Source organism: Taudactylus pleione, unplaced genomic scaffold (genome assembly GCF_031769625.1).
Source record: "Taudactylus pleione unplaced genomic scaffold, aTauple2 ptg000046l, whole genome shotgun sequence".
Taxonomy (NCBI): domain Eukaryota; kingdom Metazoa; phylum Chordata; class Amphibia; order Anura; family Myobatrachidae; genus Taudactylus; species Taudactylus pleione.
Genome location: NW_028284448.1, coordinates 9,227,380 through 9,246,341, shown reverse-complemented (window position 1 = coordinate 9,246,341; position 18,962 = coordinate 9,227,380). Strand labels below are relative to the sequence as shown.

Sequence of the window (18,962 nt, the reverse complement as noted above, 5' to 3'; positions counted from 1 at the left end):
CTATGGAGTCTGAAGAAGAAAATGAGAGATATGGTAATAACTTACCCTTGTTATCTCTTTCTTCAGAGTCCACAGGGTTGACCTTGGGGATGTCCCAAAGCAGTCCTTATAAGGGTGGGGAGAGGAGAATCCGTCGCCCAAGGAAGCATCCTGAGAGGCAAAGATATCCAATGCATAGAACTTTAGAAAGGTCTGGACAGAAGACCATATGGCCACCTTACAAGGCAGAACAGCTGAGACGCCCACAGGCCGAGTAGAATAAGCATCAACAGAAACAGAAAGGCCTTCCTATGTGTATGCCCCTGAGATAGTCATACGAAGCCATCTAGCCAATGTCTGTTTATTAGCCGGACTTCCTTTCCTGTGAAATCCATAGACCGCAAATAAGGAACTTGAACGGACCATGTAAATCCTGAGAGGCCGGACCACAGTCAATGAGGCCACCCTAGCCGAGATAACTGGAGACTGAAATGTCGGTACAATAAGTTCCTGAATAATATGGAACTTAAAAACCACTTTAGGAAGAAACACAAGGGCAAGTGCGACTCACAATCCTGTCTTGGTGAAATATCCAGAAGAGGGAGCCACATGAGAACGCTCCCAATACAGACTCTCCTGGCAGATGCAAACGCCATAAGAAAGAGTCTAAGCCATAAACCATGCAAGGCCTATCAAAACTAATGGTTCAAATGGAGGCCCCAGGAGGACACGAAGAACCACTGCCAAATCCCAAGGAGCCCCTAGGGGGGATAAAGGGAGGCAGACTCCAGAAAACACCCTGAAGGAGGGTCTGGATACCCGAGAGTGGAGCAATTCCACATCCAAACCATACTGACAGGGCAGAGATCCGGACTTTCAGGGAGGTGAGGCGGAGGGCTAGACCCAAGCCAGCTAGAAGGAATGCCAGAACTTCTGGAAATCCTAAACACCTGAGGATCGTAGCTACAGGTAACGATACCATAAGAATTACATATGCCACATTCTGTGGTAGATCCCAGCAAAATCTGGCCTACGTGCTCTAAACATCCCTCATGATGACAGAGCCAGAAGAGCCTTAGGACCACAGTAGGAACGCAGTCAAAGACAAACGGTCCAGGGAAAGGCAAGGACCCTGAGACAACAGGTCCGGATATTGAGGCAGCAGGAACGGAGTGTCGGAGAGTACCAGTGACGTCTGGGTCAATTTGGAGCCACCAGCAGGACAGTACCTCCATCTCGATTGAACTTCCGAAGAACTTGAGGAAGAAGGGAGACCGGAGAAAACAGGTACACAAATTGGAAGGTCCACTTCACTGACAACCGAAGGTTGCTTCAGTACCTCTAGATCTGGCAGTGTGAGATAGTCAGGAGGCCATCAGGACCACCTCTGGAAGGCCCCTCTGCTCACTAGGAGTTGAAACCTCTTTGAGAAGAGACCGGTCCCCGGGATGCACGTCGTGATGGCTGAGGAAGTCCGCTTCCCAAAGGAGAACTCCCGGAATGAACACTGAAGGGATGGCCTCCCCCCCCCGCCGGCTGCCCGCTCGCGGCGCCCGGCATCCCTTCGATCGGCATCGGGAAAATGACAGGCGTCTCCCCTAGCCAGCTATTAACCCCCGGAAAGCCGGCTTCCCGCTGCCGAACGTTAAGTCCCTGGTGGTCTAGTGGACACGCGGGGTATGTGAGGGGCCCATCGCCACTGCCAGTGCCTCTGGTGTGTCCCCAACATCCAGGAGGCGATGGAATGCATAAAGGCGCGGATCACCGCAAGCGGTGATCAACGGCCTTAACTGTTCCCCGTCGATCCGGCAGCAGTCCTGGGCGCCCGCAGAGTCTGGCTAGCACAGACTCTGGGGTCCCGCCAAGATTCCCAGATCTGTACTGGTGTTGCGGTAGGGTGATGGAGCGGCAGTTGGACGTCTAATGGACAGTCCGACGCCGCCGCTCTGAAGAGACCAAAAGTAAAAGAAAAACTTTTAACTCATAAAATGAAGATTAGGGGCTGCTAATCAGCCCCCCTGCGCAAGCGTTGACCGACTCCGGCTGGGCACCAACTCAAACTTGAAGTGCCTCTGGCTTGAGGGCAGGGTTATAGGGAGAGTGGACCCAGTGCATCCAGGGAGCTGCAAGCTTTGACTGCGTGGTGCCCGGATTTGGTTCCCAACCTATACCCCAAGGTCAACCCTGTGGACCTTGAAGAAGAAAGAAAAGTTTATGTATTGCCCATAGAAACAATCAAATTCTAGTTATTTACCAAGTATATCCTATAAAAGAAGTGAATTTTCATTTTTAGAAGTTTTCGTAAATTCATCCTGCAGTTTTGTGAATTCAGCCCATATTCTTCTTTTATATAAATACATTTTACATCCATAATTAAGGTTTGTAAATTGTAAATGTGTCTGACACTAAAAATAATTTTCATGTTTGCTGTTAATGTTACATTTCCAACACATTGGAAAGTATACAAACACTAGTAAAAGTGCAAATGGAATGCATCATATGTATTTTTATTAGCATTAAAAAGCAATGCTAGAAGATATGTGCACTAAAACATGCATTTCTCAAACTATCACATTGACTCACGGTTTTGGGCCTTTGGAGTCTCTTCTGTCCCCGTGTAATTGCTTTGGCTTCAGGTGGTTGAAAATCATGTAGAGAATCCCATACTACTTGGTTATAATGAAGAGGTTCTGCAGGCATGGGTGAGACTACAATTTTAAAATTAAACACCAAGTTAACATTAGGTGCGTATATTCAGAGATGGACGGAGTGGCGATAATACTGCAGTAGAGCGTTGTTTTGCTACTGTGTATTCACAAAAATCCTTACTGCATACGCGCAAACCAATGTGGGCAAAAACCGTATTATGAGCAAGCCCATATATTATATACGAAAGTGGTCACTTTCTTTAGTCACTAACATTGAGTTAGGTTTAAAAAAAAAAAAAAAGGGGGAGTTTCATCAAATGTTGAAGAGAGATAAAGTACTGACCAACCAGCTTCTGTCATGCTACAGCCTGTGCTAGAAAAATGAGAGAAGCTGGTTGGTTGGTACTTTATATTTCTCCAACAGAAAAATACAATAGGGGAGATTTATAAACTTTGTCATTATAGTCCTATTATAACTTTGAAGAAATCATGTTATAATGGGAATGTGGTTTGTGGGACACTCCAACTTAAAAGATAAAAAGTGTACATTTTTATTTAAACAACATGTATATATGTGAAATCAAAAAAATATAATATATGGTTAATAGAAGACAGCTGTGCCTTGAGATACAAAAACCCTGGAATCAAAATAATAATTTAACAATTACTAGGTTATTTGAGAACTATTCTCTTCATGCAGGTGTTACTGGGCATCAATGATGGTGGTAATGACAAATTAAGGGTTTCTCTAATCTGGTCGAGAGGTTAAATTCCTAATGGGGAGTAATGCCTAGTCATACGTCATGTAATAAGAAACATGTCTGCATAAGAAAGGAGAATTCTAGGGGAAAATGGAAACTATGGACGACTATTCAATAAACTTTCTGGAGTGAGTAACAATAGTCCGATATGGTTGTGCTTTATACAGTATCACATTTTGCTTCACGTAACTCTAAAGGTGCATACACACAACGATTTAGTAAATGAACGATTTTAGTTAACGACTTTAGTTAATTTTTTCAAGGGAAAAATGAACGAAAATCGTTCATTTACTAAATGTAATGAACGATTTTTGTAACTTTCCCTTAATGAAAATCGTTAAGTTGTTCAGTCAGAATGGACGATGAACAACAAGCTACAAACGTGAACGCGCATGAATGATAATCGTTCATCATTTAGACTAAAAAATACTATTTTTTAAAACGACTGAACAATAACGACGTCGTTATAGTTAAATCGTTCAAAAAATCGTGTGTGTGTGTACGCACCTTAATTTATCTTGTGTTTCACAGTCTATAAAACTATGTCTACCATAGCACAACCTTACAAGCCATAACACTTGCCTCCTAAATTCATCAGTCAGACAGTGCAACAGATAAACTGGTGCATTAAAATATTAAGTGTATAACAGCCCTACCTGCTGAAAGACTTCTGGCTCCACGAGACAGGAATGAGGCTGATGTCTGCCTTAGGCCTAAGCAAAAAGTATTGCGACATTAGACGTTGACCCCAAACTTACAAAGCAAATAAGTTTGAATAATAAATAAATCAACTTGAAATGACAGGAAGCAACTGTATGGCAGTACCCGGAATGACACTACCATGCTGTTTCTTAACCGTACAACCAGGCCCAGGTGCTCTGACTTTCTTTTACTGGCAAGTGACTGTTGTATAGTCTCACTCTTAACCATCCATCCTTGCTTCTCTCAAAATACAAAAGGAGTGTCCATGATTACATGCTTATATTACATGAATAACTCATTCGTATGCAATAGGCTTGGCCTGGATATACGTTGCTCAAATCCAGGCCCCTGTACAACTCATTCAGAAGTTAAACAATGCCTTATTTTTGTGAAAACCCTTTGCGTAGTGCTTATTTTAGACAATGAAATAAAATTTGTGTTTTACCTGCAGGTGAGTTTCGCAAAGAGGTGACCATTTCCAAATCATACACCTGGCTCTGGAGTTCGTCCACACGCTGAAAAGCATCTAGTTTTAAGTTGCGTTCCTGCATGAGCTGAGATTTCACCTACAGCAGAAATCCAAACAGAATTGAATTACATTTTTACTCTTGTTAGAATTCTACTTTTAAACACTGTAGTAAAATGTCAACCTGATAACACAACCCCGATGTAAAAAAGAGCTGTCTACTGTACATTACAGTTCCTGTTGGTATAGTATTTTATCAGTGGTTTCCTGATATCAGATATTAGTTTATTTAGGGAGAGACACCAACCGATGTAATCTCAGAAATGCACAGTCCAAAGGGCTAGATAAAACAATTAAATTTTGCCTTCATTATAGTTTACCCTGCTAAGCTGTGTGAGGCAAATATAGATACAGCTCATACATTTGAGAAACACAGGATTAGATGGGGAAGACCTAAAAACCTAGGGGCTCCCTTAAAGTAGTCTACTGTGAATTGAGTGGATGTGGGATTAGTTCTGCGTCTTTGGGTGGCAAATATTTAGTACTGTTACACCCACATTAATTGCGGATTCCATGCATCAATTTACTGGAGAACAAGCAGACCCTTTGGATTATGGACTGCACACATATGATACCCATATAGATACATTATGTGGGTACTTGACCTATAACCTTGTAATTATTATACCTTTCACTTAAATTGCATTGTCCAACCCTTCAGATGCTGGACCACTACCTGTATTGCCCATTTTAGTTTTTAGTATGCAATAATCCATATACATACTAGGAAATGTAGGAGATATTGATTAGTCTCCTGAAATGCAGAACCCAGCCAAACTTGTTAACTTGCTTTATAGGGAAGGCTCTGGATGTGGGAACCAGATTGTTCTCTTTCAGTATAAGTTATCCCTCAGCTGCAGTGAATCAAGGGTGACAAAGTTATTTTATGGGGTTTTTGCTATATTGGCACTGATAAACGCTCCATTGTAATAGTGTTCTACTTTCTGGGGGTTAAGCTCTTCAAAATTAGCCTAGGTGGGTACAGCAAGAAAAATGTTTTGGTCAATGTGTTACTGTGTCAAGAGTTATTGGATCACTCTGAACAATCAGTTTTATATTCTGTGAAATTATATACCAGCTGCTACTGGTTAGGTGTTATATACCAACACGGCAGCCTGGAAATAACTGCTATAAATGGCTGTTTTGCATTGTTATGATCTTGCACTCCCTAGGTGTATTCTAGGGTCATGGCCTGTAAGCCCCCCACTCCCTATCCCATACAACCTACTCTTCCTATTCTAGGCATGGCTCTATTCTTATACAGTACATATGTAGTTCAGAGGAGTTACACACAGCTCAGTTTGTGATAGTAATTGCATATATACAGTCTACAGTTAAGGCCCCCCCATACATCAGCAATTGATTGCAGCAATCTGCAATCGATTCTGTATAAAAATCTTTCCCTTTTTCAATCGATTGCAGAATTGCCACAATCGATTGAAAAAGGGAAAGATTTTTATACACAATCGATTGCACGATTGCTGCAATCAATCTGATGTATGGGGGCCTTAAGTCTGTATACTCTAAATGATTTTGATGAGGAATTGATGGGTAAAATTTGTTGTGTGGCACAAGGATAGATTATAATAATTGGGGATTTAAACCCTGTTATGGATTCAGCTGTCATGGTCTATAGACGATACCTCTTAATTCAATAAATGAGCACAAGATCACAGTGTTATATCCTGATTAAACCTTGGTACAATACTGACTATACCTTCTAGAATTTTCGCAATTTATCGTAATGAGTCGCACAGTAAATAAATGTCTTCAGACTTTGAATGTGTTTCCAAAGCACAAAAAGTTATTCAACATAAAAACAGATGGTTACACGCTGTGATATAAAGACAATTAGCGCAAATAAATCATACAGACCCAAGGAACAGTTGTTATATACGCACACGCTCTGGCCCAGATACCGGCATCAGCAAGAAACCTCCGTCAACAGCATCAGCTAGAAGACTCCCCACTGGGGTCAGAGAGCGCACATATATACCCTTGCAGGGATTTGGAAATACAATAGATAAGTTTGGCATGATTCCATTGGTTCTTCTTAAAGGTGTCTTGGTTACAGGATCGTTTATTGGACAATTTGAAATGGACACAACGGCCTCCAAATGCCCTTTGTATCCTTTTATCCCCCTGCATGCAAATCTAAGCTGCTAACATTACAGAGTACATTTTTAATGTTTTAACTCTCTATAGTCCATAGTTTGCAGAAGCAGGTTCCGATCTTCTCACCGATGGTACCGGAAATCTGTGGAGACACAGTGGATCAGTACAACACCAGACACTGCTTACCATGTACTAAACCTTAGATATCAAATAACCTTTATTACACAACATTAATAATCACTGAATAAACCTTGAATTTCACACTTTAATACTAGGGAACCTGTCATGTAATTTGTGTATGTGTAAGAGAATATTGCATAAAGTTGCTAATATGCGCGGTGCGTTTATTTGTAGAGTGAAACATCACAACTGTGCATAATGTGGTGTGTTTTATGCATGCAAGTCCATGATGGATTTAATATATATATATATATACACACACACACACATACTGTCCCTTACTAACATATTTTTAAAATCTATAATGCAAGGTGTTACAAACAGCTAGGTTCTCTTTCAAGCAGGGTGGGGACCCCCAGCTGATTGTCGTTGCCACTGTGTCTGGTACGCAAAACCTCTGACCATTGTTAACTCAGACAAATTCAATTGTACATATCAATGACTGGGTTATATTTCAATTGCCACAGCCATACTTGTCTATATACAGGGCTTTCCAAATCATATGTAAAACACTCACAGTATCCTGGTGTATTGTTTTTTTAATTGCTTTTCTCAAACATGTATACAGAAGCTGTCTCTTGTTACTAACTAAACCCTGCATGAATATTGTGTTGGTCAGTGTGAGAGTGTTGAATATTATTCACTATTTAGTGTTGTGCGAATGTGTGGATACGTGCACACACTGGGTGCGTGTGCACACAATGTTACATCATGGATTATACAACATGAATCGGGCAGCGGACGACCAAATTGTCCGATAACCGTTGAATTGCGGTCGCATGCAATCATTCGACTTCGACAATCCACCCTTTGATAGCCAATCAACATGCTATCATACTCTGATTTTAAAATTAATTTAGGCTTACATTATGACATCATTTTAATGTTATATTATGGGATGGCACAAGGTGGTTCTTAATCCATCAATGATGTGTCTCTAGGAGGGGACATAAAACTACCATTATACGCACACCGCGGATCTTGGGAAAGATGTGGGGATGCACCAATCCTATAAAGGAAGTCTTGAGGGGGAATAGGTACTTACATTATTTGAGATGTTTTAAAATAACATTTTAACAATACATTTTATGCATGTCTAAATATAATACATTATATGATGGTATTTCCTAGTTCAGGGTTGTAATGCAGTTCTTCATTTACATCAGTATTCATATTATCACTACTGACCACCATCATAATTTTGTTCTTCCGGTTTACCTTATCTTTACATTTTCCACATTTCAACACAGTAGGAACACACCTGACACATATGCCAATTACTATGATGACAACCAGTATGAGGATCAGGAGTTTACCTATGCTTGCGATCATATCCTGGACCCACTCTCCTAGACCTGAGAACCATTTCACTGGGTTCAACCATGAAACCCATTCCTCTACCTTCTCTACTTCAGCCACTGAAGCATTATGGTTCTTTCGAAACTCCCATTTTAGCTGCAGAATTTCATCCATCTTGTGGTCTTATTACCTCCTTAGGGTTGCTGGTATCATTTGTAATATAAGTGCAACACTTTACTCCAAATTGGGTGGCCAAAGTTATGCAATACCCTCCAGTGACAGCTGTTAAATAATTTAACATTAGTCTGTGTTGCACTAGTTCTTTCTTGTATGCTTGCAACTCCCTACCTGTATAGGTGAATGTGTCATCATACATCTCGGTGATATTATCTATTTAGCAAGATCTTGGATATATCTAAAATTTAGTGTACCCCGAGCGATCCTGGTGGGATCCAATGCTACTAAAACTTGAAAGCCAGTTGTCTCACTAATTAACTGAGTGGCTTTATGCACATCACCAGGTATATTTATTTTGTCTCTGTGTTCATACTGTGTGTGAAGATATGGTGATGGTGTGTTTTTATGAATACCAAGCATTTCAACATGTGTGACGGTCATAACCTCTGGGACTATTCTTCCCAGATAACACAAACCTTCGGAACTCGAAGAGAGCCACTTATACGCTTTCCTTCCACATATAAAATATACATCATCGGGGAGAACATAGGGAATAGTATGCATCATTATCATCAAACACATTTCCCTCACAAATGATCCTATCTCAGGTTCTCCCATCTGGCAAATACATGTTTCTGGTTGTATAATCTTAGCACAGTACCCTTCTGGTATTCTACCAACCATTTCTTTGGTGTTATTCAGTGAAGTGTCGTCCTCCTGATCTAATTTCGCGTAACAGTTCATAATTCATAGTCTCACGGTCAGCTCTTTGTGAGAAGGTCATTGGCTGATTATTTCCAGTCACCTCCCAACTTCCTGTTTCATTGGAGTTGGTGATGTTTAAACATAAAAGTGATTTGTCTACTTGATACTGGTGGAGCTTAAAATGGGGTAGTTTGGTATTAAGAGATTTTCCGTCCAGTGTCTTCCCTTTTTGCAGTTCTAGGATTTCAGAGATATTTAACGGGAAGGGCATTAATCCTACATTATGCTGTCCTTGTGGCACGTGAGAGCACACCCAACAGTTGGTTTGGTTCAAAATGTTGCCCACCGTGGTGTGATAATCCTCTAAAGGATACCCACCCCAATACTGATTATACTTGGGTTGACACCGTTTGATGCATCTCTCATCAATTACGGACCCAAACAACTCACACATACAATAATCCTCAGACGATAGACCTTCACACTGTCTCAGAGTATCCAAAATAGCAGATCTCTTAACAATTACAGTATACAAAGATTGGTCAAACACTGCCCTGATTGGCATAGCACTCCTCCTTTCGACTCTACTCCATCAATTCTGCCATCAGCTCCCATCTCCTCTATCAGTCCCCCGTCTCAGAAACCAGAAAACCCCGAACAAACCAGGATGATGGAAACTCTGGAAGAGAATATAAAAATGAACACAGCAGACCAGTCCATTGCCGCAGCAAGGACTTGCAAATTTCTTTAGCTCAGGTATCTCACTACAACCTTTTAATCCTCCCGGAACAAGCTCGCGATCGACAGGTCCATGATATCAGCCTTGTCTCCGCCTTGTTTATCCACGGGTTGGTTGACCTTTTTGCAGTGAGTGGAATGGTCCCAGGTATCTCTCTCGGCCACCTTCAAAGATGTGGTACTCGTCAGCAAAACGATACGAACCCTCCCAACGATCAGTCAAACAACCTGAATGCAAGAAATTTCCGATCATAACATATTCTCCAGATTCAACATCATGACAGTTTGTTTCAGGCATATCATGGGACAACAATTTCAGTTTCTACTGTTGCTGTTTTAACGGTTTACTCATTGATATAAGATACTTTACAGTTACCTCGTTGTTACCTTTTAAATCTTCCTGCGGGCTTATAATCAAATGAGGTTGTCTACCAAACAGTATTTCAAATGGGGACAGATTTAGAGGGGGTCTAGGAGTGGTCCTTATGCTATGTAGGATCAACGGTAATGCTTCTGGCCATCCTAGTCTAGTCTCTGCCATGATTTTACTTAGTTTGCTTTTAATAATTCCATTCATCCTCTCCAACTTGGCACTGGCTTGCGGTCGGTCGGTAGGGGATGTGAAGTCGACTATTAATACCCATCAGCTTACACATATTTTGAAAAACATCACCTGTGAAATGAGTACCCATATCACTCTCGATAATTTTAGGAATACCGTATCTACACACAAACTCCTGAACAATTCTTTTGGCAGTGAACGCAGCAGTATTAGTGGCAGCTGGGTATGCCTCAACCCAATTGGGAAACACGCCAGTGCACACTAATACATACTTGAGATTCCTGCAGGGTGGTAATTGGATTAAATCAATTTGTATTACCTGGAAAGGTTCGTCAGTCGGAGGAATGTGAGAAGGTTTGGTAGGGATCGTTTTCCCAATGTTTTTCCTGAAGCAGGTCAGAAAGGACATTGCTCTCTTTTCTGCTTGAGAAGAGAAACCTGGTGCACACCAGTATGCTCTCACCAATTTGCACATACCTTGCTTTCCCAGATGAGGTAGACCGTGCGCTGCCTCAGCCAGGCTGGGGTAGTATGCCTTGGGAGCCACTGGCTTACCTTGTCCGTCCATACAGAGTCCAGAGGACTCTTGCTCACATCCGTTGGACCTCCAGACTGACTTTTCCTGGGTAGAACACAAATTTTGCATCTCAATTAATTTCAGCATATCAATTGTTTGGAAAGTCATGATTTGTTCAGTTGGTACATTCATTTTTAATACTGCTGCCCATTTTGCAGCTTGTCTGCCCTGTTGTTGCCCAGTGACACCGGATCATCTTCACATGTATGGGCTTTACACTTAATTACTGCCACTGCCTTTGGCAATTGGATTACTGTTAATAGTCCTTTTATATGTTTGGAATGTGCTATTGGTGTGCCTGCTGCTGTCATAAATTTTCTCAGACGTCATAAGGCACCGAAATCGTGTACTACTCCAAAGGCATACCTAGAGTCAGTATAGATATTAGCAGATTTACCTTTCGCTAATTCACACGCTCTCTTTAGTGCCACCAGTTCCGCCACTTGTGCAGAGTGTGGTGGTCCTAAAGGTTCGACTTCTATGATGTCTTCGTCATTTACAACAGCATCACATGTGCATAATTCTCCAGTGTCAGTCTCTCTATGATAACGCCCATCCATGTAAAATGTCACATCTACATTTTCTAAAGGTGTATCCCATATGTCTGGTCTTGCAGTAAAGGTCTGATTCAGATATTCCATACAATCATGTGCATCAATATACCTGCAGAACTCACCTGCTGCCAATGGCTCACCTCTCTCCACCCTTTGTGCATCATGTTGCACATATGGTAAATACGTAGCTGGATTTAACGTACTACACCTTTTGATGGTGATGTTTGCAGGTGCTATTAAGGCTAGTTCCCATTTTGGGAACCTAGCTGAGGAGACATGTCTGGTTTGGGCAGAGTTTAGCAAAGCAGATACAGCATGGGGAGTATAGACAATCATATCATTGCCTAGTACTACATCCTCACTCTTACCAATTGAGCAGTTGCTGCTACACTTGTTAAACACGTTGGGAGTGATCTTACCACAGTGTCCAATTGTGCACTGTAGTATGCTACGGGCCTACTGGCATCACCATGTTTTTGTGTGAGGACACCTGCTGCACACCCATCAGCTTCCGTATAATACAAATCAAAAGGTTTTTCATAATCAGGTATTCCCAATGCAGGTGCTTTGGTCAGACTCTCCTTAAGATTAGGGAAAGCCTGCTCTGATTCCTCTGTGTGTATGACACGATCGAGCTTTGAGGAAGAGACTAAGTCCTGTAATGGCAAGGCCAAAATAGAAAAACCTGGGATCCACATTCTGCAGTATCCACACATTCCCAAGAAGGTACGAATTTGCTGTTGGTTCTGCGGCAGTGTCATGTTCTGTATGACCTGGATTCTGTCGTTTGTGAGATGTCGTAACATCTGAGTTAGGCAGTGTCCCAAATATTTAACCCTGGACTGGCATGGCTGTAGTTTGTCCTTGGCAACCTTGTGTCCTGTTTGCGAGAGATGAAGCAACAAAAGTTTAGTATTTAAACATGACAAACGAATCAGAACATAGCAATAAATCGTTCACATATTGTATTAGAACAGATCCATTGGTAGGTTGAAAAGATTGTAAACAGTCGTGTAAGGCCTGGGAAAAGATACTGGGGCTGTCTATGAAACCTTGGGGCAATCGTGTCCATGTGTATTGTACACCCCTGTATGTGAAAGCGAACAGGTACTGACAGTCAGGATGAAGAGGCACAGAGAAGAAAGCAGAACAGAGGTCAATGACACTGAAATGGGTTGCATTGGGTGGGATCTGCATGAGAATAACAGCTGGATTTGGCACTATGGGAAATCAGCTCTCTACCACCTTATTAATCCCTCTAAGGTCTTGTACTAGCCTATAACTCCTCCCACCTCTCTTTACAGGAAAGATGGGACTGTTGGCTACACTAGCTGTACGAACTAAAATTCCCTGTTGTAACAATTGCTCAATTATGGGATAAACCCCTAATTCTACCTCCTGTTTTAATGGGTACTGGGCAATTTTTGGAGCTTGCCTACCGCTTTTTAAATTTACCATTACAGGACTTACGTTTGCCATTAATCCAGTATCCTGTCCATCCTTGGTCCAAAGTGAATCTGAAATTTGATCTACTTGAGATGGATTCTCACTTAAACTGGTAGAGTGATACATTATCCTTTGGGGAGTGTCCAGCATATCCCTCACCTCGTGCGCAACTCTCTCTGGGATATCTATAAATACACCATCAGGGGTACAATATATGACACATCCCATCTTACATAACAAATCCCTTCCCAGTAGGTTAGTAGGGGATGCTGCTGCCAGGAGAAAAGAATGTCTGGTATGCAATGGCCCGATAGTGACCTCTGTGGATTTTGTTAAAGGATAATGTTGCACTTTACCCGTTACGCCCATTGCTGGTACTGTCTCGTTGGTTACCTATAAATTAACGGGAGACTTTATCACTAACTTGGTCTTCCCTAGTACTTCCCGTTAACCTGACTATCTGTAGACTACAGGTATAACCTGACCCCTAGCGTTGACTCCCACTCTCCAAACAAAACATTAACGGCCACAATTGGAGCTGGTGCCTGTTGGACATTTGCTGGTCTATGTATATCCCTTATTGGGATATCCAGGTACTCCCTGGTTCAAGGGTCCTACCCTCTTCGCTGTACAGTTCCTACTTACATGTCCTGGCTGGTTGCAATTAAAGCACTTCCGTGAGTGGGGTGGATGAAACGATTGTTGTGTGGGTTGAGCAGGAGGGAAAGGTGGTGGGTATGGGTAAGGATATTGAGGGAGATATGGGGGTTGTGGATAGTATGGGAGTTGTGGTTGTGTGTGATAAGTGGGATAGGGCTGCGTTTGTGGTGGTGTAGGATTAGTGAGAATGTGTAGCTGTTCAGGTGCAGGTTGTCTGCTGGCTGTGATGTTACCATCATTCCTTCTAGAGCTTGAATACTAACAGCCATTAGTTTCTCGCTCTGGATCTCTCTCTTTTTAGAGATATTCTTGTCATGTTCAATTGCGGATTCTATGAGGGTATCTACAGTGACTCCCCCTCCAGCCAGGCTGTGGGGTCTGAACCCGGGTCTTTAGGTTCTCTGTAAGACCATCCATGAGTACAGTGACAATCATTTCCCTGTGGTGAGTGCCATCTTTAATATCTTCTAACCCAGTGTACTGGGTGATAGCCTGCAGAGCCCGGTTACAATAATCTTCTGCAGATTCACTTTCTTTTTGGTTTATGGTGAAAATTTTGCTCCAGTTAACTACTACTGGAAAATATACACCCAATTGAGTTACAATGCGGGAAATGTTACCTTGGTTAATTTCGTCTGTTAAGGGAACATCTCCATCCAATACACAATCCGTGATAAATTTTGTCACGCCGGTATTGCGTGGAAGACAAGCCCTTAACACCAGTCGCCAATCTTTGTTGGTTGGCTCGTGAGAACTACCCAAATTTTTCACAAATCTCTGATATTTGGCCAATTCCTTTTTGGGATCGGGGAAATCATTCATTATGGAATTTAGCTCCGCTCTTGTCCAAGGACAATGCATTGCTACTTCCCTTGTGGGCAATACACCGTTTGCATCCGCATTCCCATTCGGAACAGTTATTGTCCGGATGGGATGCAGACCGGCCCCACTGCTAGTTTTGACCTTATTACCTGGCTGGGGGTTTAGTCTGTTACTGCTACATACAGGGTTAACAACTTCCTCTACGGGTGCAGTGGATGCTAACACTTCCTGTACTATCACTGATGGAGATGGCAGCACCCCTTGTGCTTGCCGTCGTGGAGCATCTAACATGTGTACAGCATGGGAAATGGCAGACATAACAATAGGCTCATCATCCACATCATAAACATTTTCCTTATGGTTACTTAAGAAAGGGGACAAATTACTTGTTACATTTTTATGTTTTTTTTCAACAACTGTACCTGCACCCCCTGTCAGCATAAGGCGTCGGTGGTGCGCGTGAACCACTGGCAATACCTTTCACAATGCTACCTTGCTGCATCTCGCGGCTCGCACGCACTGCAATTTAGCGCTGTGGGTATACTTTCCGGTAACGTGCTCGTGATGCTAGTTTGCGTCGCTTGCACACCTTTAAGCCACACATCTCCCTCATGCTGCCATAATTTTAAACATTTGTTATAATTTTAAACATTTGTTATATTTACCTTTTTCACTCGAGAACGCACCAGACTGATGTGATCTCGGACATTGTTCAATACATCCTTATCAAAGCTACCAATTCTGGGAAACAGTCTAACACTCTTCATCGTCATCTTAAACCATACATCACGGTACCTAATTGCATAAGCACCGTACTTAGTATCAGTGGCGGACTGGGCCGGGGGGCAGGGTGCAGCGTCATGCGGACCATCTGTGTCACTGTGACACAGACTGCACCGCATGTGTAGCGCTAACCGGACGGAATTCGGACAGCGCTACACAAGTGACAAACACACAGCCGCCGCCACCGGCAGCTGTGTGTTTTGATCAGCAGCCAATGAGAGTCTGTCAGACTCTCATTAGCTGCTGCTGCGCCCACTGCAGGAGCCGCTCCATCTGCCGGCTCCCACAGTGGGCAATGGGAGAGGCATCATAATGTCATATGATGTCTCTCCCATAATGCAGAGCGGCTCAGCCCGGGAAGGACAGACGGAGGAGCGGATGGCGACGGCGAGAGCGGGGATTCAGGTAAGTGTTTTTTTTTTTTTTTTTACTATGTGTGTCTACAAGGGGGGGAGACCACTACTGGGAGCACCACAAGGGGGAAACCACTACTGGAGGCACTGCAAGGGGGGCAATACAAGGGGGGGGGACTACTACTACAGGGGGAACTACAAAGGGGGAATCACTACTGGGGGCACTACAAGAGGGAGACCACTACTGGGGGTACTACAAGGGGGAGATCACTACTGGGAGCTCTACAGGGGGGGACCACTACTGTGGATTATAACTGGGGGCACTACAAGGGGGGGTGACTACTACTACTGGGGCACTACAAGGGGGGGACTACTACTATGGGCACTACAAGGGGAGGGGACAACTACTAGGGGCACTACATAGGGGGGAGGGGACTACCACTGGCGGCACTTCATCGAGGGACTACTGCTGGGGGCTCTATAAAAAGGGCAATACTGTGTGTACTGCATAGGGGGGAGATTACAACTGGGGCCACTATTTAAGGGACACTGCATAAGGGTTACCACTATTGGGGGCACTGCATGGGGGGTGGACTGCTACTGGGGGCACTACATAAGGAGCACTGCATAAGGGGTACCACTACTGGGGGCACTATATTAGGGGCTTACTACTGGGGGTACAAGGGTCACTGCACAGGGGGGACCACTACTGGAGGCCTGCATAAGGGGGTCCTCTCCTGGGCACAGGGGGGCACTGTATATGGGCACCACAACGGGGCTGTCCCTAATCTTTATTTTTACTTTACATTAATCCCATATGGACCCGCCTCCTCCCTGGAACACTTGAGGGGGGGGCGCCGTAGCACGCACATTCTTTGGGCACCCTGGCTACACACTACTCCTCTGCCAGGGCCGCCTGCATGCATTTGCCCCCCAGGCTAAAAGTTGCCAGCCAGCCCCTGCTTAGTATGCATAATACGGCGTGCCGACCCAAGCCGCGCCTCCATTAGCAGCACATCATTGTCTAACATCTCTACTGTTTGCGTGGCTCCCATCCTGGGACAACCCCTACGTTTTTCAATAAAGATTTAAACCGGTGAAAGACACTCAAGACACTTTCACTTACCTGTGGACGTCTTTGAAAAAGGGCTTATCCACAAACCCTATGGAAAACCTCTAGACGCCTCCACTCACCTATGGAAGAAAAGCTGCTTCCACGCAGAAATCCCTTTTTGACTACCTTTCAACTGCTAGGGGGTAATACTTACCCTTTGTTTTCCAGTTGATTTCGTCCACACTCTCATCAGTTCATAATCACAATTTAGCCAAAACTATGCGGCTCAAATAAGCCTAACCGATTAACTGAATACTGTAATCACACTGAGAGCCGAACCTTAACAAAAACAACCCATACACCTGCCTTGCGTATAGTAAACGGTAAGCTGCTACTGAGTCACTAGGCCGCTCCTTACGCCTAGCACTTAAGGGTCCTACGATACCCTTAACATTTAGAAACCGTGTTACACCCTAAACAAATACTCACTGTTACACACTTCTTTCCTGTGCAGAAAATACACGTTAACCCAGCTATTGGCAACACTTGAAAATGCAATTCAACGGCTTTGTTTAAAACACGTGGCAGCAAGACCCGAAATACGTATACGGTATTGTGCGACTAGTCGCATACACAATAATGCGACTACTACACAACACGTATTATGACTCTTACGCTATAATGCGACTTAGCCGCATACACAATAATGCGACTTAGCCGCATACACAATAATGCGACTTCCCCTTTTTAACATACGAAACAAAATACAAAGAAAAACCTTTCGATGAAGGAAAACAAACTTTCCTCCCTCGTCCCTGGATTCTAATCAGCACTCCTTTTACACAATAACCGGCAGTGCGCTCTCAGCAACAAAATGGTGACAGGCAACGGCTAAATGCGTCTCCTGTCATGGCGCCTCCACCCTTTTGTTGAGAGACAACTGACCGAGTGTTACTGTGTATCAGATAGTGTGATTCACTCAGCAGAGCCCCCAACTGTTATATCCTGATTAAACCTTGGCACAATCCTGCCTATACCTTCTAAATCCTGCCTATACCTTCTAGAATTGTCACAATTTAGCGTAATGAGTCGCACAGTAAATAAATGCCTTCAGACTTTGAATGTGTTTCCAAAGCACAAAAAGTTATTATTCAACATAAAAACAGATGGTTACACGTTGTGATCTAAAGACAATTAGCGCAAATAAATCATACAGACCAAGGTACAGTTGTTATATACGCACGCGCTCTGGCCCAGATACCGGCATCAGCAAGAAACCTCCGTCAACAGCATCAGCAAGAAGACTCAAGACTGGGGTCAGAGAGCGCACATATATACCCTTGCAGGGATTTAGAAATACAATATGTCGAAGCTGGATTATTGGCTGAGATAAGATCAGTTTAAAATTGAATCGCAGCGACACCATCTTGCGACTGGCCTCAAGACGCCATCTTGGAAATGAGATCGCAAGATGCCATTTTGCGAATGGCCGCCTAAGCGCCATTTTAGATAAACTCACACTTTAGTACATGTGGCGATATTACTATTAGCATAATGAGATTGCATCTGTGACCATCGCCATAAGTTACGGCGATTCATCAAAAGCCCATTTTCATGACTTTACATAGTTTGGGTGCTCTGGATAAAGTGTATATTATTATAATTCCCCTAAAGGATATATTTCAGAAATGGCTGTACAGTATGTCACAATTGGATTGCATTAGCTAAGCAGAACAAATGGCCACGTGACGACTAGCCTGTGTAGACAAGCTTCATGGATATAACGTCTGCTCTCACTCCAGGTGGCCCTGCTCGAATACAGCAAGAGGGTCGTTTGTAGCACCTTACATTAGCAGGCTTCCTACAATAAAATACCTTCAAAGCCAAGAGTGTTATCTGATGTTTAGGTCTTGTAGCTGTGCTAATTTGCATTCACACAGACCCTGGGAGAACAAAGACCAGTATTTTGAGCCTGGGAAGGGTGGGGGCTGCTGAGAGACGGGGGCGTGTGGAACTATAATGCTCAGCATTCCACACTGCTAGGTGTTCACTTAGTTTAAGTGAGATTTAAGTGCACCATTTCTCATACACACATTAATACGCACAATTGCGCTGTTAACTAGTCACATATTAGCGAATGCATAAGATCCTGTATGAAAACGCTGTTTATTAGCTTCATGCACATGCATTTGCCCCAAGTTAACTAGCGTCTTTACATCACACCCCGCATACTCACACATTACATATTCACATAAAGGTTTAATAAGCTTTAAAGTACAAGATTTAAGTTTGTTCATTCTGTGAAATAAAGATTATTTGGT

At 43.1% G+C, this 18,962-nt stretch overlaps 1 protein-coding gene across 5 annotated transcripts in view; it reads right to left on the bottom strand.

Annotated features, from left to right (window-relative positions):
• LOC148537665 (uncharacterized) overlaps window positions 1-18,962 on the bottom strand; it is a 259,972-nt gene that overhangs the window by 3,366 nt on the left and 237,644 nt on the right. For all 5 annotated transcript variants that reach the window (XM_088460467.1, XM_088460468.1, XM_088460466.1 and 2 more), the window contains 3 exons: window positions 4,536-4,656; window positions 4,045-4,101; window positions 2,563-2,687 (listed from right to left, as the gene is read on the bottom strand). In XM_088460467.1, the coding sequence (XP_088316593.1) occupies window positions 2,563-2,687; window positions 4,045-4,101; window positions 4,536-4,656 (303 nt within the window). The remainder of the gene's footprint in view (window positions 1-2,562; window positions 2,688-4,044; window positions 4,102-4,535; window positions 4,657-18,962) is intronic.